A 25,768-nucleotide genomic window follows, 5' to 3' on the forward strand; every position below is an offset into this window, starting at 1 on the left:
CTGGCAAATTTGGGCCAAGTCCCAGGCTGGGAAAGAGGTATGGCTTATGAAACCCTATCCCAAAGTGTTTAAACCCACCCACTTTAAAGCCAGGCCCAGGTGGTCCAGTTGTATGTGCCCTGCCGCTACATTCAATACCATGTGAATGACAAAGGGAGCTGAGCACAGTATTGGGTATCTTTGGTAGTCCCATAGACAGTACATAGATTTCAAGCACACTCGACCTCTCCTGCTTTCAGATCTAGAACTATAAACTTGGAACCCCATTCTAGTGATCATGGGGGTCTCAGTGATCATACATGTATCATGTATACTGTGGATAGGTGATTCATTTTTGCCATAGAATAACAGATATCAATGAGTATAATCTGCTTTTCCTCCCTAGTTCCAAGCTCGGCAGTGACACCTCCAGAGTCTCCACACTCAGACTCCCTCGGATCCACCTACTCTATAAGTGGTCTTTTAGGCATCTCTCAGCCAACTTCAGAGGGAAAACGCAAACTGGATGACAGTGAGTATGACCTGTACATAATAATGTATACTGCATGCGTCTTCTCAAGACTTTTCCAAGATTCATTGAGCTAAACAGTCCATGTGGATGTATTTGTAAGACACTGACGTGCGGGATCACCATAAGTTACTGTATGTACATGTCTGTTCCCATCTACTTGCCAACATACATTTGGTAGAGTTAGGGGACAGATAGAAATAAGTAAAACATGACTGCAGAATCAGACTGCAAAGGGTTAGTTTGTAGTCTGTAACATGAAGAAACTTATATTTTTGCATAGGAGTTATAAGCACGACACACTATGAGATTTTAGAGGTGCTTGCAAAGTTGCTTGATTTTTTTACTTGAGATGGGAAAAGTAGTTGTGAAGGTGAACATAGCCACAAAGTAAATGTAGATGGCAGACTGCAGGTGGCATTAACACTCTATTGGTTTTCCCAGGTGATCAAGACAGCTGTAGGCTAAGTATAGACTCTCAGGGCAGTGGAGGTTTGAGCCGGAAACAAATGCGAACAGAAGCCTATATTCAGCACCCACTAGATGGACTGGAGTGCCCATTCCAGAGGCAACACTTTCCTGAGTCATATCCCTCTGCCAGTCACAGCAAAGCTGAGCAAGTGAGTGCTATACACATTACACATGTATAATGTAAGCATGGTGACACATATAGCATTCATAACTTTTCTGGTGCTTCTCCACTACGAAAACACACTATGGCTAAGGCCCCATGTTCTGGAAACACAGCATTTTTTGTTGCATTTTTTTGAGCCAAAGCCAAAAATGGCTACAAGAGGAATGGGAGATATTTATAAAGTACTTGTACTTCTCCCTTCTGCGTAATCCACTCCTGGCTTTGGCTCAAAAAAACGCAACAAAATCTGCAACAAAAAAAGCTGCATTTCCGCAACGTGGAGCCTTAGCCTATCACGGCTGTTACTTGGATCCATATCCTGATACTACCGCCCTATCGGAAAAAATCTGTACTGTCACCCATCAGAATTGTAGTTTATACCTTCCATTTCACAGGTTCCTGACCCTATTCCCATCAGATCTTAAAGGCAATGTGTAGTAGTTGTTTTTTTTTTGTGAGCTTTTTTAAAAAAATTCCCATGTTATTTTCTGTTATAAAAAAATTCCTAAAATTACTGCCGTTCTAACTTTGTCCACTAGGCAATATCATATGCTGAGACTTCTAGTACCGGTATCACTAACCACTTCTTTGTCTGTTGGTCATAGGCTCTCTACCCACTACCCCTGCTAAACAATGCAATGGATGATGGGAAATCTGCTCTAACCTCTTCCAATGCTGCTCTTGGTAGAAATCTCTCGGCACATCAGGGGTACTCTGCTCTGTCAGGTAAGTGGACCAGCTGATCTATAGCACGGGGTCACACAAATCTATACATTCAGCAACAATCTATACAGCCCACGTGGCAATTTTTTCCATGACGTTTTACAACCAGCGTTCACCATGACACCCTGCAGCAACTTCGCTAATATAAGTAAATGGAGTCGTATTGTAACCTCGAGGATGCTGCAAAAGTGGCTTCTTGTGGCCCAAAAAATCCAGCAGTACTCAATATCTTTGTGACTAGAAGTCGCATTTGCAGCACCATCAGTGTCACAATGCGATGCTATTCACTTAAAATAGTGAAGGAGTTATAAGGCGGTCTTGGGGTCAGGCAACAAGAGTCGTGGCCAAAGTCGCCATGTAGTCCCAGCCTAAAAGGAGGCTACTCAGGGGTCTGAATATCTATGAAAAATACTGAACTTATTGGAAATGTTTATATGGAGGGTCCTCCGATCAGGGCCCTCAACTATTACATATAGCAAAAAGAGTCTATAAAGAGCATCCCTTAATCTGGAGGACCCATCACTTCAGTAAACCACAGTACAACACAATTAGAACTGTGTAATGCCTCTTTTCTCCTGTGGGGGTGCTGTGCACTTATTACTCCTGCTGCTGCAGTACAGCACAGATTACAGCTGATCGCCGGAGGTCCAGCAGCAGGACACCCTATTATTGGTTTTGTATCGGAAATGGCTTGTCCAAAACTGAGAACCTCTCAAAAGTGAGAAGATAGATGGTTGGAAGATTGAGTTGTACCTTTTGTTATTGGTCACTGATAATAACTATAAGGACATCATCGCCATGTTTGAGGCTAAATGGGCATTTCAGTTTGAGACACCCAGAGATTGCCTCTTCCTTTCATTCAGGCAAAGCCCTCTATATACAGTCCTATAGTCATATTCCTGGGTCTGAGCCTATAGATTGTTCAGAAGTGATCTTATATGAAATAACATATTGATAAATATGGATCTGCCTCTATCAGGTTGTCACTTACAATGCTTGTCCTATGGTAGAATCACATCATGTCAATCCTAAATAGTTCTTTTAAAGAAGGTCCTGAGAAAATCACATGACAATCGGTCACACCATTTTATTCCATGACACGTTTCGTGTTCCTGGTTGTCTTCATTTTAACATTTCCATTTCATTCCTCCATTGTAGACCTCTCATCATTCGCCATTAAACAAGAGATATCAGATAGCTCGAGTGCTAGTTCCACCCCACCATCGCTCTATAGCCCCACTTTCCTGGACCTGCAGCCCATTGGATCAGCAGCTGCTGCTCCGACTTTCAGTGCATTTTCCCATGCTGCCTCTGTGTACGGACAGTTCACCAGTCAGACAGTCACAGGTATGACCATAGGTATTAGGCACAGGGAGCACTGGGTTTCGGTTTTACGTACATGAAGTTTATCAGTTGATGGTAGTTATGCCATTTTGTAATATACTTTGTGTTTCACCATAACTTTCAAGACCTCTACTTGGGGTCAGTGAATGGGAACAGTACACATCTCTAATACGCCATGAGGGTCCAAACATATGAAAATAACCAAAGACCACCCTTGTGTATCTGGATATAAACTATGGGGCAGATTTATTAAACCACGTAATAGAAAACTGCCCATAGTAATAGTGTCTCCATCACACTGGTGTAAATCAGTATACAGGTATACACTATTCCATACAGGGGTATACAGGATAAAGCACCATGCATTTTTTTCCTTTTATCATGGGAGCTTATAAGCAATTTAAGGCCCTAATGGTATACATTACAGCCTTCTTAAGGAGGTATATGGTGCGATATCCTCTGTACATATACCTCTAACATAGGTTATTATTTAACACATACAGATCTTTGTAGCCCAAGGCAACTAATCTTGGCGCAGCTTTCATTCGTAGGGGTTGTTCACGCATAGGAATTTGACGCTGAATTTGTCAACCAGAAAATTTCTGCTTCAGGAATTTACCGCAGATTTTTTCTGCTTGTCATAAAAAAAGGATTTTGACACGGAATTTGAAGCAGAACTGACTTCGGGGTGATCGCCCAGAGTCACATAAGGGAAATTTCCTGGGCCCAGTGGACTGCTCCTCATCTCTTTAAATGTGACTTAGGCCTGGTTCACATCTGTGTTCGGGTTTCCATTTGGGAAGTTTGCTTGGGGACCCCCTGAATGGAAACTTATACGCATAAAATAGTGGTTACCTAAGTAAACCTGTGGACCCCATAGACTGTAATGGTTCCGTGTGGTTTCCGCACGAAAATGCGGAGAGAAAAATCCTGCAAGCAGCACTTTTCTCCCTGCATGTTTCATGTGGAAACCATACGGACCCCATTATTGTCTTTGGGGTCCGCGGGTTTCCTTTGTTAACCTTTTTTTTTTTTTTTGCGTATAGGTTTCCGTTTCCCCAAGCGGACTCCCTGAATGGAAACCTGGCAGCAGATGTGAACCGGGCCTTAGGCACTTTATATGTCAGTCACATCCAAAAAGGGGCAAGTCCATGTCACAAAAAAAGAAGGCATGGCGATGCCCTACAGGCCATTCTCTTTGACCTCCTTCACTTGTTTCAGTTGCATTTTAACGTCTGTATTATGCATTTGTATTATGGCCGCAGGCCTTTGTGTTTCTATTGAGCCAAGTTTAGATATTCATCAAGATCTTTTTAGAGTTTTAATAATCCAGGCCTGGCAGCCATAGTGGGATTGCTATAATTTGGTGGGATTATGACTTTAACATCTTAACCTGGCCTTCACGTAAATCTCCACTTTTTATCACCATGCCATTTTTACATCCAAAATTCTGTGGTAGTTAATTTATTAAAGGGCTATTCCCTTCTCTGGAAATCATGGTCAAGACAGGGGTAACTGGCTGCAATTCCCGATCACCAGGATAAGACTTGCGGAAACAGCCGAGTGGTGTAACGCTGTTTCTGTAACTCTGGAAAATTTCTGCTTCAGGAATTTGCCGCAGATTTTTTTCTGCTGTCAGCTGTGCTAAACTGTTCCTGTAGCTCCCATTATGTGAGATGCAGAAACAGCGTAGAGCAGCGCCACTCACCGGTTCCCATAGCCATGATTTGCAAAGATGGGAGTAACCCTTTAGTATATTTTTATATCAGTTATATTTTTCTGATATAAAGCTCCAAATCCCCTGTACAGACATCATAGACATGCATCCTTGTTGCAGAAATCCAGAATTCATTTTCCAAACTTCACTAGACGGGTGGGCCCAGATTAGTTGCTGTGAGAAATAAGATTAAAGATAGTATATTCCTACAAATCTACACACAACATAATGTCATAGAAGTTGGAGACATATGTCAGACTAATAATTGTCAATATTTTACCAGGACGCGATGTTGTAGGATCCACATTGCCAGGTTACCCCCCACACATACCCAGCGGACAAGGAAACTACGCCTCATCTGCAATTGCCGGAATGGTTGCTGGTATGTATTTCACACTGCTCGGTTATGTCCATATGTATATAGCTAGTTGGTGTCCTATACAGCAGATGAATTGGTCTAGGTGTTAAAGTAACATGGCACTGATGATATATCTTAAAATTGTCATAATGATGACAGTCCTCCAGCAGCAGATGTTGGGGAAAGAATGGTGGGGTAGATTGGATTTCAACATACCCAATCCTTTTATTGTTAAAAGGGATATCCCCATGTTAGACACCTATGGCATACAGTATCTAAAGGAAAAATGTCTGATAAATTCATGTCCCACCTCTGACACCTGACTTGCAGCTGTTGTGAGTGGAAAGATGGTTGTGCATACAGCTAAGATCAATACTCCCATACGAATAAAAGGAAAGCGCCACACAACTGAAGCCATTTGAGCGATTCCTATTCCCAAGATGGTAATACCCCTTGGTGGTTGAGACCCCATATTACGGAAACAACTTTTTGCAGATTTTGCAGCATTTTTTTGTGTGAAAACCAAGAGTGGATTGAGCAGAACTTCCTATATATTTCCCATTCCTATTGTAGCCATTCTTGTCTTTGGCTCCAAAAAATACAACAAAAAAACCTGCATTTCTGCAATGTGGGGACTTAGCCTAAGAGAGATAAGTGTATGCCAGTAGTTTTCTTCTCCCCTTGTAATGAGAAAACATAGACGATCGGGCTCAACCCAAAGGTCCCTCGATGCCCCTGTCCCACATTACTGTAGTGGTGCAGCTACATTGGTTACTGTGGGTGCAACTGCACCTGGGCCCTTGAGGGTTACAGTTACATACAATTTCTATTTAGGAAGTTCCTGCTTAAGGGTAAGGCCCCTGCAGAAACGCAGCTTCTTTTGTTGTAGATTTTGCTGCGATTTTTTGAGCCAAAGCAGCAAAATCTGCAACAACAAAAAGCTGCATTTCCGCAATGTGGGGTTTCAGCCTGAGATACATTGCATTAGGTTCTAGGAACCTTAACCAGGTTAACATGGCAGATTTATTCCAATCTCTCATTACTAATGCCAGTAACCACCTATATGAAAAAAAATTGTCCAGGAGAACTATCAGACCAAAGAAGTTAGAGCAAAATCCCCTCTTCTATGAAAGAAAAATAAATGACATTTCAAACCCTATTAAAACCTATGGGGAGAACAGATCTATTGCAAATCTGCACTAAATTCGATGGTAATGGTTGCATTATGTGCACCGCTTATCCCAATCCGACATCCATTGACTTTAATGTCAAAAAGAGGATTTATGGCGGATCCAAATCCTTGCTTGGTTTCCGATCTCATTCATTTGGAATTCCTTTACTGTATTAGTTCCCAACACTGTTAATGTGTTCCCATGGGGATATTTGGGCGAAACATATGTGTAAACCAGGCCGAGACGGCCACAGTTTATAAATTAAGATATGTTTTCGGAGGGGTTGACCCCGGGTGACCTTTGCAGGTACATTTAAATGAAAAAGAAATGCAGAATCCCGGGTCCCTCACCCACTCCGCTCACAGCTCCGTAACCTGCTGAGCCAGCGTGTTACTGTGTTACCACGGAGACGCGCTTAATGCAGCGTTAAAAATATAAAGTACTTCTACCCCCCTCCCCAGCTCCCTACACCCGCGTGCACACCCTCCTTCCTCTCCTGGAGCGTGAAATGAGATTGGTCAAGATAAATAAAAAAGAGCAGTTATATTTTAACTGTGTGTGCGAGAGACGGATTTGTTCCCAACAGTCTGTAATCTACATGCCCATACATGCACAAAGAGGACAAATTATTTGGCATTGGGATATAAAACATCCCCCTCAAATGCCGGCGTAATAATGTCCGACCTGTGACTCATTTACTCATGTCATCTCTCCTGTATACTGTCACCGTCTAAATCGGAGCCCCGTGGAACGTATTCTGTAAAGTCGATGGACGTAGACAATGAGAAATCTTACAGACACCTATGGTGGAAGGGGCAGTTCCCATATACAGGGTCCCGATTATGTAGCACAAAAACATGGATCATTCCATTTTTCATTAGAGGAGGTAAAGGAATGCAGAGGTAGTAGGTGCATGCAGGCCCCCCGGGATAGAAGGGGCCCCAAACCACCACTAGTATAGATGGCACATGATAGCTGGGGCCTTGTTACAAATTCTGCACTGAGGCCCAAGAGATTCAAGTGATGTCAATGGGCTAAAGGTGTCCATTGTAATATAACTAGATGGGTTAGACAACTAGATGGCACCATTGTCAGCCTGGTTATCACATTGGGTCAAAAGACTGGATTGTATTTTTTCCCCTGAAATGGGGCAATTGGCATGAGCCTCATGGGGTTTTTGCCTTCCCCTGGATCAGCACTGTAGGGGATTGTAGGGTTATAGGTTTTACTTGATGGACTGATGTCTTTATCCAACTTCATCTACTATGTAACTATGTATGTGCCCAGCTGTAAGCCACACGCACAATGGACCGCCAGCTATTCCGTCCACCTTACTCTGGCGACAGCTTATCTTCCCTGAGGACGCAAGGAGTGGGCATGTCCTAACCCAACTACCCATTTGTAATACAACTTCCATAGACACCATTATTTCTTTTCCCTTACACCATTAGAAGTTTGACTGGAGTCAAAAACCTTCAGCAGGTGCAAAACTACAACTCCCAACATTCTCCATTCATTTCTATGGAAGTTCCTAGAACAGCAGAGCGAGTATGCATGCTGGGAGTTGTAGTTTCACAACATCTGAAGTGTCGAAGGTTGCTGACCCCCTGCATTAGATAGTTGGCCGGTCCCACTGATAACAGCGGGTCCAATAATCCTCAGCTTCTGTATAAGAATCTGTGGCCATGCAATAATATTGTGTTCGGATGCAGCCCATATTTGGAACTAAATGAAAAAAACCCTCAGATTTATTAGAAAAAAATGTGATATTTAAAGAAAAGATAAAAATTCAATGTCTTGGGCAAGTTTAGTGTATTATAACTTTTGCATGTAGGCCTTTGACACCAAGTTATATATGACAATTTTTTTTATTTTTTTTGTCAACAGCACCACCCCTGTCCACAGGCTGTATATGGTATTGCAGCTCAGCCTCATTCACTTTCATAGTGCTGACTTGCAATACCAGATAGAAGTCCTGAACAGCTGTGGCACTCACTGTTCCTGGAAGGAGTCGGTTTTGTCTTTTTCGTTCTTTACAACCCCTTTCCAATATCCATCTAGGGAATATGCTCCTTAAGTACTGTATCAAGCGGCTCTATAAATCGGCATATGGCGCTAGTAGGGTCTTGGTTACTGCAGTAATTTAATAAAATGGCAATAGCTGGAGAGCAAGGTACACGGCGGATACACTATAAATCTAATTTAGTTAGTACGGGCACCACTAACCTAGCCGAATCCTGTCTGTAAGATACAGGGGAGAGAAGGTGCTCCGTCTTCATAGATATATGGTCACATTTTATTCTGTATGGGATAATAATTTGCCGTACACTGTCAGCAGAGGTCTGCCCTAACACGACCAAATGTGAGCTATGTGAGGAGGGGGCTATGATGGGATCTGCGGCGCTCTGGGTGAGATGTTACTACTTCTGTTTCATCTGACCTGACAGTTCTTGTTTTCTCAGCAGGAAGCGATTACACTGGTAATACTTATAGCCATGGGGCCTATGCAGCATATGGAGACAGTTGGCGGTTCCCCGGCTCCAGCCTTCTAAGTGAGTACATTAAATATAATAGGATTTTCTTTGCACTTATTCACAAAAGGGACATCGTTTAAGCCGTATACCGTCATCCCCGACATCTTCATCTCTTGCTGCGCGTAGTAGTGAGGCTGGGTACATGCTGGCGCTATGTGTACAGGGCACCACGCCACGTGTCCATTTAAATACAGGACTTTTCCTCCATGCTAAGATCTCATCTCCTTTGCTGCTCCTGTTATACATTACAGATTTTCCATCCATTATTGTGAGATGAATATTTGCAGTGTGTATGTGACGTGTGAACATCCCCTAAGGTTGGGTCCTGACATTGCAGATTTGTAATGTGAATTCAGCATTAGCACATCCGCAGTAATATACAAGTTTTCAGAATCCCATCCACCATTTCTGCACAAAAATCAGAAAAGGCTGCATCAAATCCGCATCAAAATACATATGTAACACGCAGAACTTGTCATATTTATGGAGGTTATTTCAATGTCAAGACCCAGTCTTAGGACATATTAATAGACAGTGCCGTTTATGAATAGGTTTGAATAGAAGGCTGCAAGGTAAGAACGCTGAAGTGTTAATAGTTGATCAATTAAAAAAATAAAGTGAATGAAGAAAAGAGAAATCTAAATCCCATCAATATATTATCCTTCCATCAATTCTTCTCAGTACACTTGAAGAGACTCGGCAGGGAGGTTGTTTCCGCCATCTTGGAGAACTAAGCCCAGATCTTCTATGTATATAGGCTTGCTCCAATCTTTCTGTCTCTTCATGTAATCCCAGACAGGGCTGGATGATGTTGAGATCAGGGCTCTGCAGGGGCCGTATCATCACATCCAGGTCTCCTCCTCCAAAGGGCACATCTTTTGTTCCTTGACAGAAATAAGCTTAACCCTTCTATTTCTGAAAGCATTCTTAGGGTGCATTCACACTGAGTAAACGCTAGCTTATTCTGAACGTAAAACACGTTCAGAATAAGCGGCGTCTAAAGCAGCTCCATTCATTTCTATGGGAGCGGGGATACGAGCGCTCCCCATAGAAATGAATGGGCTGCTTCTTTCACTCCGTGCAGTCCCATTGAAGTGAATGGGGAGTGCCGGCGTATACGCTCCGGCATGAGCAGAGCTTGCCGTATACGCCGGCACTCCCCATTCACTTCAATGGGACTGCACGGAGTGAAAGAAGCAGCCCATTCATTTCTATGGGGAGCGCTCGTATCCCCGCTCCCATAGAAATGAATGGAGCTGCTTTAGACGCCGCTTATTCTGAACGTGTTTTACGTTCAGAATAAGCTAGCGTTTACTCAGTGTGAATTCACCCTTACTCTGCAGTACATTTCCACAGTACTGTATAGCACTTGACATAAAAATTTCCCATTTATGTGTTACAGTTGCCATAAGAGTAAGCACCGCCTCTACTCCCCTGCCTTCCAGTCTTGGGATAATATGGACTGGACTTTCCATAAATTCTCTACTTACTGGGGATGGTAGATCGGTAGCAGCAGTGGTGTATACCCAAACAGTCAAAGACAGAGACACAAAATATGCAGGAAACAGGTTTCTTTAGAAAAAAAAAAACAGGAACATAAATAAACCTTGACTTCAGGCACAAAATGAGCAAAATAAAATACAGCTTTAACTTCAGGCAAAAGAATAAGAAACAAAATCCTGCTGGTTTGAGCAACTAACTAAATAGTAATAATAGACTAACTATACGCATGGCTTACTAACAGCCACACAAACCAATAAGCTCGATACAGTCTCACTGGACTCAAAGTAACAGGACAGACCCAGACGCCTCCTCTCAGCCCCTGGATCTGCCCTGAAGGGCAGGATCTGCAGCCTTTCATGGGTCAGTAATGAACCTATGACCCACACCTGGGCTGAAGCCTACTCTGGACCCAACCTGGACCACACATAGGTCAGAAAGCTGGGTCTGATATAGCGGGGCTCCAGCACTTTGCCTGTCATCTTCTCACACTACTTTAATAATACTATTTAACAAATATCCATTTTGCTTTCCAGGTTCTCCCTACTACTACAGCTCTACTGCACGAACGGCACCACCTCCAACAACTGCTGGGGCATATGACCTCCTGTAGTTTCCATGGCTGCCACGGTTGCAGCACCTTCATCGCAGCCAGGCTTTGGGAGATTGACCTGGTAGTGATACATTACAGTGTTACCAACAACATTGCATTGCAAGCAAAATCTACAACATGGACTATATCTTCTTATGCGTAACTACTACTCCGGAGCAACGCAGGCAGGACACGTGTAATGGCATCCATCTGGCACAAGGCATGACCTCTCGCTGTGCCTACAATGCCGTCTCCAGATTTCTCTTAATAAAGTAGCCCCATCTACACTGACTAAGGTACCATACCAAGGGAACAATCCAAATATACAGGAACTGTCAGAAATCACATCATCAATTTCTATTTCACAGGGATACAGCCTATGCTCACCACTGAACAGCATTGTAGAGGTTATATATGGGTATAATCTACATATATTAGGCACTATTATATATTTGGTGCTGATGCCAAATTATATTCTATATTACAGTCCAGAGCTGCAATCACAATTCTGCTGGTTGATATTGGAATCAGTTGACACTTTGTCGACAACCACACCCAGCTCAACATCTGGGGACAGATAAGGTGGCCATATACCTTGAATAGGGGTTGATACGTGGACATATACGTGGACATACTTAGTAGGTAGAGAGAAATAAGCTGCTGTCAGACACCTCTGGTGGTAGTTTATCTTCCTTGAGAACTAAAAGATCAGACATGTTGAATTTCTTTCCCCAACATCTACTAGTCAAGGTTCTGACGTGATTGGCAGGTCCTGATGAAATCGGCAAGTTTGGCCTACATTCATCCAGTATCAGATTAGGTTTCCTGGGCCCACCCTCCATCATGTAATATCCATAAGATCTAATAGGGTATTTGTAATGAACCTGAGAATTAGACTATAGTGGCAGGTGAGTGGCTCCAACAGAACATCCAAATGGGGTTGCCATCTGCTGGATTTTTGGGACATGGGTCCACGTCTCCTCACGTGTGCTGGTGGGCTAGTCTAACCCTGCATTCATCTAATGGGTATGGCCACCTTTAGTGTTCAATACATGAGGGCATTATACAGTGTAGCCATGACTCTTCCGGCTCTGGGCTAGAAGATATAATTTGACTCAAGACTAGTATTACATAAAACAAAATACTGTCAGCTTAATGTAGATTTATCTATATATAAACTGGAAAAAGAGTCAGGTGTGAACATAGCATATGCAACATACTATATATAGGCACATATACAAGCAATCTGCCTGCGGGAAGATCATAGTCATCCTACGTGACCTCCACCGTTCATAGGTCATTGCACAAATGTTTGACAATTTCTTATTACCCAAAATTCATGGAAGTGGTGACATTAAAACCCACCGATGATATGAGATTATCCATATGATCCACTGTCAGCCACGTCTTTGAAGTTCTATGTATCTTATATGGAACCTGGTCAAAACAAGTAATGGGAAGTGTTCTCACCGCAGGTGCAACTTGTCGATAAGGAATTTTTGGTTTTCCAAAAATTCTGCTCCTACTGTATATAAAAAAAGCAACAAAGTATCAAAAACAGGGATGGTTTTATACCCGTATACATGTTTACCTCAAGCCTGGGGTTGGGCATAATCTGCGTTATCTCATACGCTCTGCAATAAAATTGGGATCTCCTAGTTCCATCTTGACACCAACACATGGATCTGCCCAGAGGACCACAGGGATATACACAGGACGGTGCTCCTCCTTAAGCACTGCAGGACTTTCTCCGCCTGAAGGGTTGGTGTAAATAAGTGAGCGATACACACAATGTACATAGAATATTTGTAAGATAACATATTTTAAATAAATAAGCATGATGAAATATGGCTCCTGGTCTTCATGGATGGGGGTCGAGGAGGGACCAGCTGTGATATAACATTAAAGGAGGTCTCTGCATTAGACTAATCCTACTTGTTAGAATAGTCCTAAACTTTCCTCCAGTTGTGACCCGGTGGTCAACTGTTATCTGGGAAGGAAGAATTACCTACAGCGCCACCACAGGAGAAACTGAGCATTAAATGGTGCCTAATCACATGATGGGTTGTCTTTGTAATGTAGGAGGATCCCAAAGACTGCAAAGGATGACTAGATCAGTACAGGGGTGGAGAATAAGATTGTGTGAATAAAGCCTAATAAAAACGCTCCAGGCTTCTCCTATTGACTCCAAGAAAGAAGGAAATGATAACAGTGCCGTGGTAAACTCTGTAACCATTACTGTTCACTATGCTTGCTTCCTCTATACCATGGGGGATGCCTGCTGGAACCATGAGGGCTCGTTCACACGGAGTAAACGCGCCGCGCAATGTGGCGTGTTTACGGCACGTGTACGCTGCGTTTTTTTACGTGGCGCGTTTACTCCGTGTGAACGAGCCCTGAATGTTACCAGGAACAGTCTCTATAAAATATACAAACATATAAGGTGGAAATAAGGTATACATGGAGTTAGACAGCCCACATGATCTAAAATTAGGGGAGTCACCCATAGGGTGTTAACTAGCAGCTTGCACCATACAGAAGTCTTATTTGTGTACATTTTTAATACTCAGCACCCAATCTCTTGTGGATTGTGGGTGTGTGAGTGAAACCTCCCTAAAAGATCATCTCTTAGAAAAGACCACCCCCCTAATTCGGAACACAGATGATCAGTTTTCCATAATAACCATCTTGTTTGAGAAGACCATCCCATAGAAGACCACTTTTTAATGTAATTTTGTGTGGTCTTCTCCAAGAGGTTTCATTGTATTTTGCACCAGTGCAGCCTCCATACCATTGGATCTTACAGTGAATTAAAGGAGTTTTCCAGGGGTTACATATACATCAATATTTGATCGGTGGCGGTCTATCACTTGGGATCCCCACAGAACAGCTGGTTGAAGAGCCTACAATGTTTGGGGAGCGGTGTGACCTCTTCACTGAATAACAAGCACAGTGCTGTACATGTTGTAGGGGCTGTGTGTGCTTGGTATTGAAGCTCAGACCCTTTCCCTTGAATGGAACTGAGCTGTGGCTGTACCGTGTGACTGATGAACGAGACATCATCAGCACAAGCCCCCTTAATCAGTTGATCGGCAAGGGTGCTGTTAGACCCCCCCAACTGATATTGACGGCATATCAGACCCAGAAAATCCCTTGAAGGATGTAGCAGTAGCATAAACCAACATGTTTACTTCATTTGCAGCTTTTACCTCAAAGCTCCCCGCCACCTCAGTCAGCCCCAAATGATAGATTATGCCAGTTCATTGCCTGTTAGGGTCCATTCACACGGAGTAAACGCGCGCTACACGTGTAAAAATAAGACTCCCATTGACTTCCATGACATTTTTTACACGTGTAAAAAATGCAACATGTACTTTGACGTGTGACTGGACCCTTAGACTACATGTACACGACCACATGCCTGTGCACCAGTCAGAGGTATAAAGACATGGATGGCTCATGGATGACATCCCTGTGCCGCCCAAGCCTCCATGGTCCCATTCACTTTATCTAGCGAGCCTGGGTCACATCGGACCTGTCCTGAGATTCTCCCTGGGTTCACTGCCCGATAGACCGGCATGTGAATGGGTCACTGTGCTGGCCATGAAAAAGACTACTAGTACACAGTCATGTGCATAGAAGCTTAAAGGGAGTCTGTCAGCAGCACCCAGCGTATCAGCCCGGCCCCACAGATAGATAGGCTAGCCTGAATCAAATGGGGTTTTTACCTCTTGAATCTGTTATTGCTGAGATATTGAGATGTAAAAAATTGCTACAAGCTGGCATAATTTCCCTTCATGTGCATGGTCTGGAAAGATGGGGTACCTCATTTAGGAGTCGCACCCTCCACCGACTCCGGGGTTATGAAGATCCATAGAATGAAAGATCACTAAGACGCAGTGATCTTGGTTTAGCTGAGACGCAGTCTGTCTGGGGATTTTTTTCCTCATATATCTGTAGGCCCTGTGTATATAGTGCTGTTATAGTACACTAGTCATAGGTATTGTGTGGTGTTTTTATACAATAATAGTACGCACAGTGTATATATCAGTGTTGTGCTATTCTAGCCGTCATTACTGTGTATATACAGAGTTTTGGTACATTAGTAGTAAGTGCTATAGCTATAGGGTTGTTGCTGTATACCAGGTATTGTGGTACCCTAGTAGTAGGTACTTTGTGTATAATGTGGTATTGCGGTATGCTCGCAGTAGGCCATAGTGTTGTTGTGGCACACGACCAGTCAGTACTATATATATAGAGGGGTTTTAGTACACTGTGATTTGGTGCATTATGTACCATATATTGTGCGGTACACGAGGCCACAGTGTAAAAAGCTGTGTTGTGTTGCACTAGGTGAAGTTTACATGGTGGTATGTGGTGGCAAAGTGCTGTGTATATAGTGATATGTATATAGCACTATAGTTGTACACTAGCAGTAGATATTGTGTAGATTATGGTGCTGTAGTACGCTAGCAGTTGGTTTATAATATTAATATGGTAGGTGCTGTATATACAAGGGCATATCTCCCAACCGTCCCGCATTTAGCAGGAAAGTCCCACTTTTATATTCCTGTCACGCACAACTCCCTGCATGTCCCTTTAGTGTTTTACTTAAGAAAACTTTCCCTCGATCACCCCCACTCTTATAACAGCGATAAGACGTCATGTGACTAGGGAGGCATGTCTTAGTATGCCGACAGTGCAAGAAGATGGAGAGATGTGTGGTGTGTGTTCTAAGGGACTGAGAGGGGAGGGTGGATGTGAGATGTAGGGTGGAGAGTGTGTGTCTCTCAGTAACCTAGGGGCAGAGATGAAGGGGGACATGAAACTAAGGCCACAGATGGAAGGGGATATAAAACTGGGGGAGAGATGGAGGGGTAGATGAAACTGGGGCAGATTAAGGGGGATATGAAACTGGGGAAGAAATGAAGGGGGGGGGGCATGAAACTGGGGATAGATGAAGTAGGCACTTAAACTGGGGGTAAATTAAACTGGGGACAACTGGAGGGCGCATTAAACCCGTGAAGGTAGCTGGACCTGTCTACGTCGTTTCCCCCAGTTTAATATCCCCTCCAACTACCCCTACGGCTTAAAGTCTGCTTCCAGCTGCCCGATTTTAATGTCCCCCTCTAGTTGCCCACAGTTTCATGTTCCACCCCAGCCGCCAATAATTTATTTCCCCCCTCCAACTTCCCCCACTGTTTAATGTCCCCCTCCAGCTGTTCCAGTTTCATGTCCCCTCTAGTTTTCCCCAGTTTAAACGGTAGACACAGGAACATTCAGGTCTTTGGAGATGGACTTGTAGCCTTGAGATTGCTCATGCTTCCTCACAATTTTGCTTCTCAAGTCTTCAGACAGTTCTTTGTTCTTTCTTTTCTCCATGCTCAATGTGGTACACACAAGGACACAGGACAGAGGTTGAGTCAACTTTAATCCATTTCAAAGGGCTGCAAGTGTGATTTAGTTATTGCCACCACCTGTTAGGTGCCTCAGGTAAGTAACAGGTGCTGTTAATTACAAGAAGCATCACATAATTTTTCAAACAGTGCCAATACTTTTGTCCACCCCCTTTTTTATGTTTGGTGTGGAATTATATCCAATTTGGCTTTTTGACGATTTTTTTGTGGTTTTCCATTGAAGACAAATTAAATGAAGATATTAATAACAAAGAATTTGTGATTGCAATAATTTTCTGGAAAAAAATGAGTATTATCTGACAGAATTGCAGGGGTGCCAATACATTTGGCCAACACTGTATAGTGGTGTTGTGATGCACTAGCAAGTAATGTGTATATAGTGGCATTTTTGTCACTAAAGTCCTATTAATATAGTGGTATGGGTATATAGTGGTATTGTGGTACATTTGCAGTAGGCACTGTTTATATTATGGTGCTGTATTATGCTAGTATTAGCTGCACAGTTGGTATATAATGGTATTGTAGTAGGTGCTGCATATACAGTGGTAAGTGAGGTGTTGTGTATATAGTAGTATTGTAGTACACTAGCAGTAGGTATGGTGTATATTATTGTGCTGTAGTGTGCTAGCAGTAGGTACACAATTGTTATCTAGTAGTGTTGTGGTGCAGTGGCAGTATGTAATGTCTATATATAGTAGTATACTGGCAGTAGGCTCTGTATAAGGTTATCAGTAAGTACACAGTTGGTATATAGTGGTGATGTGGAGTAGCGGCAGTATATAATGGCTATAGTGTATTGTAGTACACTAGCAATAGGCACTATGTATATTATGCTAGCAGTAGGTACGCAGTCGGTATATAGTGGTGTTGTAGTGCAGCGGCAGTATGTAATGTCTATATATAGCAGTATTGTAGTACACTGGCAGTAGGGCCTGTGTATATAATACTATTAGTAAGTACACAGTCGGTATATAGTGGTGTTGTGGTGCAGCGGCAGTATATAATGTCTATATATAGCAGTATTGTAGTACACTGGCGGTAGGCACTGTGTATATTACCCTAGCAGTAGGTAGACACTGGTACATAGTGGCATAGCGGTAGGTGCGGTATATAGTTGCGGTGTGTATAGTGTAAGTGTGCTGTGCAGCTGGAGCTTCGGGGAGGTGTCTGGGAGCCCCAGGATGCTGCATTATGGGGCAGGCTCCTAGGAGAGCTGTGATCATTCATGTGCTGAGAACTCATTAGGGATAAATCAAACCAGTAACAGCAGGAAGCAGAAACATTACACCCACCATTCAGCCCCGGCCCCCTCCCTTACCCCCCACTTCTTATAAGATGCTGAATATTCTACCTCCTCCCAGATCATGGTGGGGAGGATGGATTCACAGAGCCAAAGCGCCCGCTGCCGCCGCTGCTCACTGCCCCTCATCTGGTTAGGAGAAGTACCTTCAGTTTAACACTCTGCCTGCCAGCTTTCCTGGCGCATAATGATAGCCATTTTCTCCAGAAAGGAATTAACTGCACCCCCTCATTTACAAAACCCAAATTACAGATTAACTCGGAGGAAGTGGACAATCAGTCACAGAAAAGGGGTCTCAGGAGGGGAAGATAAGGAGGTTAAGATGGGGGGTGGGTGCCGAGGGTTAGGATTTGCAAATAAAAGTTCACGAAGCAGAAAATAAAAAAGCAAATCATACAGATGTGCCAATTTTCAGGATCATTGCTCCGTCCGCCCTCTCTCTGTGGTAAAGGGTGGGCCCTTAGGGACCCTTCATACTAGAATAGGGAATAGCCCGCCCTACTTGTAAATGACGACCTCCACAATGCTGCGATGTCTGATACCGCACTAAAGGGGCACAATCCTAAAACATACGGTGCCAGTCACCGGACACACACATCGTAACAGGTGACCCCCTCCTTCAGCTCCAAAATATCCTAGAATACAGAAAATGGTTCCAAAGGTTACCCCTCCAGCTGGCACGGATACGCATGCCATGTAATATGCCCCAGTCCTCTACATGAGAAGATCTCATTACAAACGCCTTCACCTCCTGAAGCTTTGTACCCCGCTTCACTGCTCAAAAACAAAGACATCCTTTGTCTCCCTGCAAGATTTTCCTTCATAGTCACTCCGTACAGACCTGGGACGGACAGCTTTCGTCTCAGAAGTAATGCTGGCCATGCAGTCATCCTCAGTAGAGCTGAGCTGCAATACCGCCTACAGGCCACGAACAAAAGGGGCGCTGTTTATGGTAGATAGCAGACATGTTTTTCTAGTCTCATAAAACCTACAGTGATATAGGAAAGCTTATGATCATGTTCACACATGCCGTTTTCATGTTTTTCTATCACTGCAGTAGTTTACAGAACTAGTCAGGTTGTTTTGTGAGGGGATATACACATGATGGAAATAGAAGAGGATTTTTAAGAAGACTTCTGCCTTAAATTTCTCTTCTAGTTCCGCCATCATTTCAAATGAATGAATGGGCCTAGTCAGTAGAGTGCGCAATTTTTAATTGCAATAAATCTGCTTCATGGGAACACGGACTACGGCCCCCCAAATACTAATCTACAATCCGCACATATACAAGTCTGCATTACATCATTAAAGTCATCCACAGTTATGGGTCTTGTATAATCCCCTACAAATGCGGACAAATATAGGACGTGGACACTTATTGGTTTGGGAGACATTTTGGGCCTTACAGGCTCCCTTTAAATCAGGGGTGCCCAATATGTCGATCGCGATCTACCAGTCGATCGCAAAGGACGTATGGGTCGATCGCGGGATGCAGCCAGGGATCCTGTTCACAGTGCAGGCTGAGAGTCGACTCTCAGCCTGTGCTGTGAACAAGCACTGCGGACACTTGCAGGCTGGGCAGCAGCAGCTCCGGGGGATGACGCGCTCCCCGCTCTTAGGATGGAGGGAGCCGGGGTGCTGCTTGCTCACAGTGCAGGCTGAGAGTCATCTTCGGACACTGGCAGGCGGGGCTGCCGCAGCCCCAGCCTGCCAGTGTCCAGAGATAACTCTCAGCCTGCACTGTGAACAAGCAGACACCGGGGATCCCTGGGCGGCCACAGAACGCCGCTGTTTCCTGCTCTCACGCGCCACCCGACCCCGCCCACATGTCTGGCCCCACCCACAGGCCCACCTTGGCCCCGCCCACAAGAAGTGGGTAGTAGATCTTTTGCCTTGGTCAGTTTATAAAGTAGCTCACATGCTGAAAAAGTGTGAGCACCCCTGCTTTAAATGGTCTAACTTTTTAGACATCTTAGTCTCAGTGAATAGATCATGTGATTTGGGTCCAAAATTTACTGTACTTTAAATGAAAAATGTTGCTTTATTTTTCTTGAAAAGCCTCATGTTCCTGCCACTAGGTGTCTCCCTTCTAGGTAATTTGCAGTTCACTCCGTTATTAGGGAACTTCCATCCATAGATGCAAAATAGAACAAAAGCTCCCCTATCGCTCACTGTGATCCTATCGTCACACTGTGAATGCAGAGGGGAGGGGCCGATTCTCCTCACTGCTTTCTCTGTGCACTGGACTAAACATTCTGCAAATCACACAGCTTACAGTTTAAGAAAAGTCTTCTATGTACTTGTATCTACTTCTGGCTTCTTATGTGGTTACAGATGGAATATTATTCACAGACGGCAAGCAGCTTTATTAACTAAACTCATAGATTGCTCTTTTCCTGTGTCAGGGATCTTTTTAGCTGCATCATGCCTGCATGCATATGCCCTAGATTTTCAGCTCAGTGATCCTTAATCTCCTATATTATTGTCACTTGGGCTTTTTTTTTTAGTTATTTACAATTACTCCTGGCAAAATTCTATGTAAAACCAGTAGTAATGAATGGGGGAGGGGACAGACTGCTCAGTATTGTACACGCCCACTGCAAAGGAAAAATGTAAAATGTGCTGCAGCCATAATGTGATTATTAGCAACAGAAAAACTAACAGGACATCATTTATGAAGACTTATACAGTCATAGAAAAGACGGCCCAATATATATTTCAACTTTTAATGAGAACCCTTTAAGTCCAGGGATAACTAGAAATAAGAAGAGTGTGACTGCACAGCAGACAAGTGCTCCTTCACGTGACGCAGCAACACTTCTCTGTGCCTTTCAGCTGCTTAAGAGGTTAGGAAAGAATCAGATTAACGTCAGAACAACACGATCATTGCACAAGGAGGACATTCCCAAAAAGTTCTCAGGCTTAGCCATCTTATCATAGTCACTTCCTCGAAAACATCTTGACTTTTATTCTCATTACTTGCTAAATCAAACAGGACCCGGAACCTCAAAAGATGTGAGCTCAGACAGCTATGAATCATGTACCCTCAACTCTATATACAGATGTAGGAGGATGGAGTTTGTGCTGGGTACACTCACTACAAAATTAAAGAGTCCTTAAAAATAGGACATTTTTCCTTAAAGGAAATCTTTCACTTGCCCTCTGACGTGTCTGATTTAGTAGATCATTGTAGTCCCCATAATATAATAAATTCTAGAGAATCTTTTCTTATATTCTTATAACAACTGCGTTATAACTGTTCCTCCTAAGAAATATGAATAAATTGACAGCTAGACGTTACCAGTTGTGTCCTTACACAGTCTGGCAATGAGCAGTCAGTGCTGAGAGTACTAGACACACAGACAACCAGTTGTCAATTTAGTCACACATTTCCAGGAGGAATAACAGAGGGATGTCAATACAAATTATATATATATATATATATATATATATATATATATATATATATATATATATACATAATTTGCCATTGGGGAAGGAGCCTAGCTAGAGGAACCCACCTTATAATCTTTTATATACCGCTGGTTAACAAGCCCTTACATGGCAAGAAGTATGGCTCTGAAAGGCAAGCATGAAAAAATTAAAAATCCGCATGTTGAAAACCTGTAATAGAACATGTAATTGTTGTTGGAACATTTCGACTGAATTCCAGTGGTGGTCTTTAGATTCCTAAGGGCTAGTTTACACGGGGGCTAGGAGGCGGATTTCGCCTCAAAATCCGCCTCCATACAATGGTGGTCTATGGAGACCTCTAGCGTGGCTTCTCTTACTTCAGGCGGATTCTGTGGCTCGCTGAGCCTCGGCTTCCGCCTGGCGGCAGCAGCCTCCGTAGTCAGCCCATTCATTTGAGCCGACTCCGGAGGGGGAATCCGCGACGGTCGTGGCAGGCGGGTTTTGACCCGAGAGTGATGCTTCTCCCCGCGTCACTCTTGGTGCCAAAATCCACCGCCCGCCGTGTGAACGAGCCCTAAGGCTGACATGGACGTCAGTTCACAAACATAACACACAATATACAACGGTATCATTTAAATGGTTTTATTGGTTTTCCAGTGCAAAATGCAGATGTCAATGAGGCAATGCCCCACTGCAGATATGAAAACCTCAAGTTCAGTACCTGACAGGATGCCTGAGGACTGCAGATTGAGATCAGGCTCAGAAAAGGCTTAAATATATAACAAAAAAGTCATTGGCAGTCCCCTAAAAACACAAATACAGAGACTAAAGCAACCTTATTGTGCACATAGAATTACATAGGCAGGTAACATGGTCTAATAGTGCACTGAGAGCATGGAGGCCGAGACATGGGACACAGATCACTTACTGTAATGTAAGCGCCAGGCACAGGGGTACAATGGTGGGTACAATGGTAGGAACAACAGGATGTGCAGGAATACCTTCCAGACGTGGGGAGATTCCTTATAAAAGGAAGCATCTATTCTTAGAATTCTGCTTTGTGCCACTCATTTGTTATTTCTCTTGGAAATGTATGGATAACTAGTTCTTATCAATAGGGAGCGTCCCCACAGACTAAAATGGTCAGTACAGATTGGACACCGTGTCATGGACAGGGAAAATAGTAGCACTCCCTTGTCAATTTAGTCATATAGTTCCAGGAGGAATAACAGAGGGACAGCACTCCGCAGAGTTATGAGTAACAATAAGCAGAAAAGGTTTGCTATAACAGCAATGTCAGGTGAGCTGATAGCTCCTTTTAGGCCACACGTTGCGGAACTGCTGCGGGTTTTCTGAGCCAAAGCCAGGAGTGCATTAAGCAGAAGGCAGAAGTATAAGACCTTCCTATATATTTTCCATTCCTTTTGAGACTACTCTTGGCTTTGGCTCAAAAGACCACCACAAAATTTGGAAAAATCCGGCTTTGCAACGATGTGTAAGACTTAAAGGAATACTCCCATCTCATCCGGTGATAACATAATACTAGGATATGACCCATCAGAGTGTGACAACCGATCCTGAGAATGAAGGGGCCGCAGCGGCATAGTTTTTCCTGTACAGTAGTGCAAATAACTGTGGTGTGTCCCATTCACTTGAAAGGAGCTGTGTTGCTGTTACCGTGCATTTTTTGCTGACACATCTGTGCAGGGAAAGACTGCATCCCCTTCATTCTCAGGATGGGTGGTGGTCCAACAGGTCAGACCCCCTGTACCGTGCCATCACAACATGAGACAGGAATACCCTTTTAATCCAGCTTCAAGTAGATTCATAGAGAATTTTCTGTGACAGAATACACGTAGACGCACTTTTAGGCCATCTCTCAAGAAGTAAGCGAAAACTATAATACTTAAAAAACATCAACTAGAACACCAAAATAAGTCATTGCATAGAAATAGTACCAGATAAACGTATTAACCAGCATGTGTACTGTACATGTACATGTTACGTCTGTGTAAGAGGAGCACATGACCTGGCATTGCCTTCTAAGGGTTAATCCAGTCTTGAGCCAAGTAAGGGTACCATCTCTTCATGACCAACCCAAGGCACAAGTGACCGGCATCTCCCACATCCTACATCTTAGTTGTCTTCAGGTTACTACTTTGTCTCAATCGATAACATATCCAGTTATCTATTCACCTTAAAGGGGTTGTCCACTTCTTGATAGAACGTTATAAGCAGATTGCCAAGTGTCCCACGCTGAGACCTCAGTGACCAGCTGTATTGTGAATGAATACACGGCAGTAAATCTACCTTTACATCTGTGTCGGAGTCTCCGCTGCAGGGTCTGACAGAAATAGTCCTGTCAACTTTTACATCAAACGATGTCTGTTAAAACATAACAGACACCCAATGGACCCCATTATTATCAATGGGGTCCCCTGGGATCTGTTTCTGTCCATCATATGACAGATCATTTTTCGGGTCATGTGATGGACTGAAAGAACAGAAAACACGGGCAGCGGTAGGAACGCAGGGTAGGTGTTCAATTTCAATTTACCTGCAGTGCACCCACAGGGGAAATTAAGTATTACACCGTGCCTATACAGAACACTGAGATATCTGTAGCAGGATGGGATTGGTCCTCCAAGGAGGAAGACACTCTTTGTAGCAGCTCCTTTGACAACCCCTTTTATTCACTTGCCTGATCCCAGAGTGCTTTTGATGGACCCCTGGGTCATGTGATCGGCGGCTGCATTCAGCTCCCAGGGTCGCTCAGCCCACCCCTCTTTTCCCGATCCCACAGGAAATTAATTACCAGTACTATAGGGGGCGGGGTGACTATAGTACAGCCCGCCCCCATAGCACAGATAATTAATTACCTGCGAGATCAGGGGAGGAGTGGGCGGAGCAGCCCTTGCAGCCAAACGCAGTCTCCGATCACATGACCCGGGGTCCGTCAAAAGCATCCTGGGATCAGGTAAGTGAATAAATACTCCGTCGACAACCCCTTTAAGTTGAGACTAAGACCCAGGTTAGATGAAAGGGTCTTCAGAATGGCTTAACCCATTTATGCCGGAGGTTATATATTTTTTGAGTTCCAATAATGGAACACCAGGCATGAACGGGTTAAAGACATTTTACTGTAAAACCAAAAAGTCACCAATAAAGATAAACCCATTATATTAACCATTTCTTATTTTAGGGGGAATTCTCTTCCGAATCCCTTTTATCGGTAGGCTTACAGCGACTCTCAGGCTCAGTGGTGCGAGGGTGCCAGCTAGTGGCAAGGACTGTAAATGCAGCTTGACTTAGGCTAGGGAAGGATCTAGCTTCTAGGTTTGTAAATATGAGTCTACAGATCAAGAAGAATCTGAAAAGATCAGATATATATATACATGACTAACTAAGGGGAAGGAAAAAAACAGGCAAAAGCCATTTTGTCTATTGATTACCCCCTCCACATCATACACACACACAGACACACACCATTATCATCAATACTGGTTAAGAATCCCATAGGGTTCCTTCTTGTCTAAGGAAAGCATTTCCATTAATATCCTTCTGCAGTCTATGACAGATTTGCCTTCAGCAGTGGTCCCTGTTATCCTGCACATAGTGAGGTACCATGAATAGTGCAGTGGATCCGTTCCAGCAGAAATTCTGTCCTAAGTGACACTCTTTGATCACACCAAGTTTTTATTGCGCTTGGGGATAATCCTGCGATACGTTCGGCGCTCAGAGATGTTTCTCTTGACCTTCACCGCCATAGGAGAATTCTCAGGGTTCAGCGAGGGGCTGGAGTAGGATCTTTTTAAGCCAGAGCTCTCCTGTCCCCCATCAGGTTCTGTAAGGCGAGACTCTAAGGCCTGGAGATCTTCGCAGCCACTCTCCATCCGTAAGGCTAAAAGCTTCACATAGGTTTCGTACCTTAATTTCTAGAAGGGAAAAAAACAAAAATCCTGGCGGGTTATTTAAAGGAGAAATCTCAAAAGTTTTCCACATTAGCCCAATTTGTCAAGACTGAACGCAGGCCTCCTGTGAGGCAGATTTCTGTGTCCTTATAACAGATCTTCCCGACTCAAGTGGTTCAAGTGTTTTCCAGTCCATTGACTGGACCTAAAACAACAGTCCGCATCCTTACTACCTAGGGTTGTATGGCGGTATCGGTCACATGACAATACTGCATTTCTGACATTGAATCAAATGATTGTCAATGGCGCTGTGTTGCAACCTAATGGGACTGTGACAGGCTGCACATGACTTTTTGACACCATAGGCTACAATGAAAGTTGTGCATGACTGATACTTGATGTAGCGCAACCATGTCGCCTTACTGTAATAATACTGACACTGAAATAACATTTTCTCCCCATTGTAGAAAAGCAGCATTTTTGTTGCAGATTTTGCAGCGTTTGAGCCAAAGCCAGGAGTGGATTGAGCAGAAGGGAGAAGTATAAGAACGCCCTATATATCTCCCAATTCCTTTTGTAGCCATTCTTGGCTTCGGCTTTAAAAAAAACAAACAAAAAACAGCAAAATCTGCAACAAAAAAAGC

The 25,768-nt window shown here is 43.6% G+C and overlaps 3 protein-coding genes across 4 annotated transcripts in view; 1 reads left to right on the forward strand and 2 right to left on the reverse strand.

Moving 5' to 3' along the window:
• Positions 1-11,103, forward strand: part of PAX8 (paired box 8) — a 28,724-nt gene extending 17,621 nt beyond the window's left edge. The window contains exons 6-12 of the mRNA XM_075272930.1: positions 386-511; positions 953-1,128; positions 1,748-1,868; positions 3,024-3,212; positions 5,210-5,308; positions 8,919-9,008; positions 11,027-11,103. Coding sequence (XP_075129031.1) covers positions 386-511; positions 953-1,128; positions 1,748-1,868; positions 3,024-3,212; positions 5,210-5,308; positions 8,919-9,008; positions 11,027-11,103 — 878 coding nt within the window. The remainder of the gene's footprint in view (positions 1-385; positions 512-952; positions 1,129-1,747; positions 1,869-3,023; positions 3,213-5,209; positions 5,309-8,918; positions 9,009-11,026) is intronic.
• The window catches only part of TMEM150A (transmembrane protein 150A), a 156,336-nt gene extending 136,923 nt beyond the window's left edge, over positions 1-19,413 (reverse strand). Inside the window, exon 1 of the mRNA XM_075272933.1 lies at positions 19,402-19,413. The gene's annotated coding sequence lies outside the window, so the exon portion shown is untranslated. The remainder of the gene's footprint in view (positions 1-19,401) is intronic.
• Positions 19,414-21,811: 2,398 nt separating this feature from the next.
• LOC142202674 (uncharacterized) overlaps positions 21,812-25,768 on the reverse strand; it is a 34,405-nt gene continuing 30,448 nt past the window's right edge. For both annotated transcript variants that reach the window (XM_075272924.1, XM_075272925.1), the window contains exon 16: positions 21,812-25,148. In XM_075272924.1, the coding sequence (XP_075129025.1) occupies positions 24,897-25,148 (252 nt within the window). In that variant the 3' untranslated portion in view covers positions 21,812-24,896. The remainder of the gene's footprint in view (positions 25,149-25,768) is intronic.

Source organism: Leptodactylus fuscus, chromosome 5 (genome assembly GCF_031893055.1).
Source record: "Leptodactylus fuscus isolate aLepFus1 chromosome 5, aLepFus1.hap2, whole genome shotgun sequence".
Taxonomy (NCBI): Eukaryota; Metazoa; Chordata; class Amphibia; order Anura; family Leptodactylidae; genus Leptodactylus; species Leptodactylus fuscus.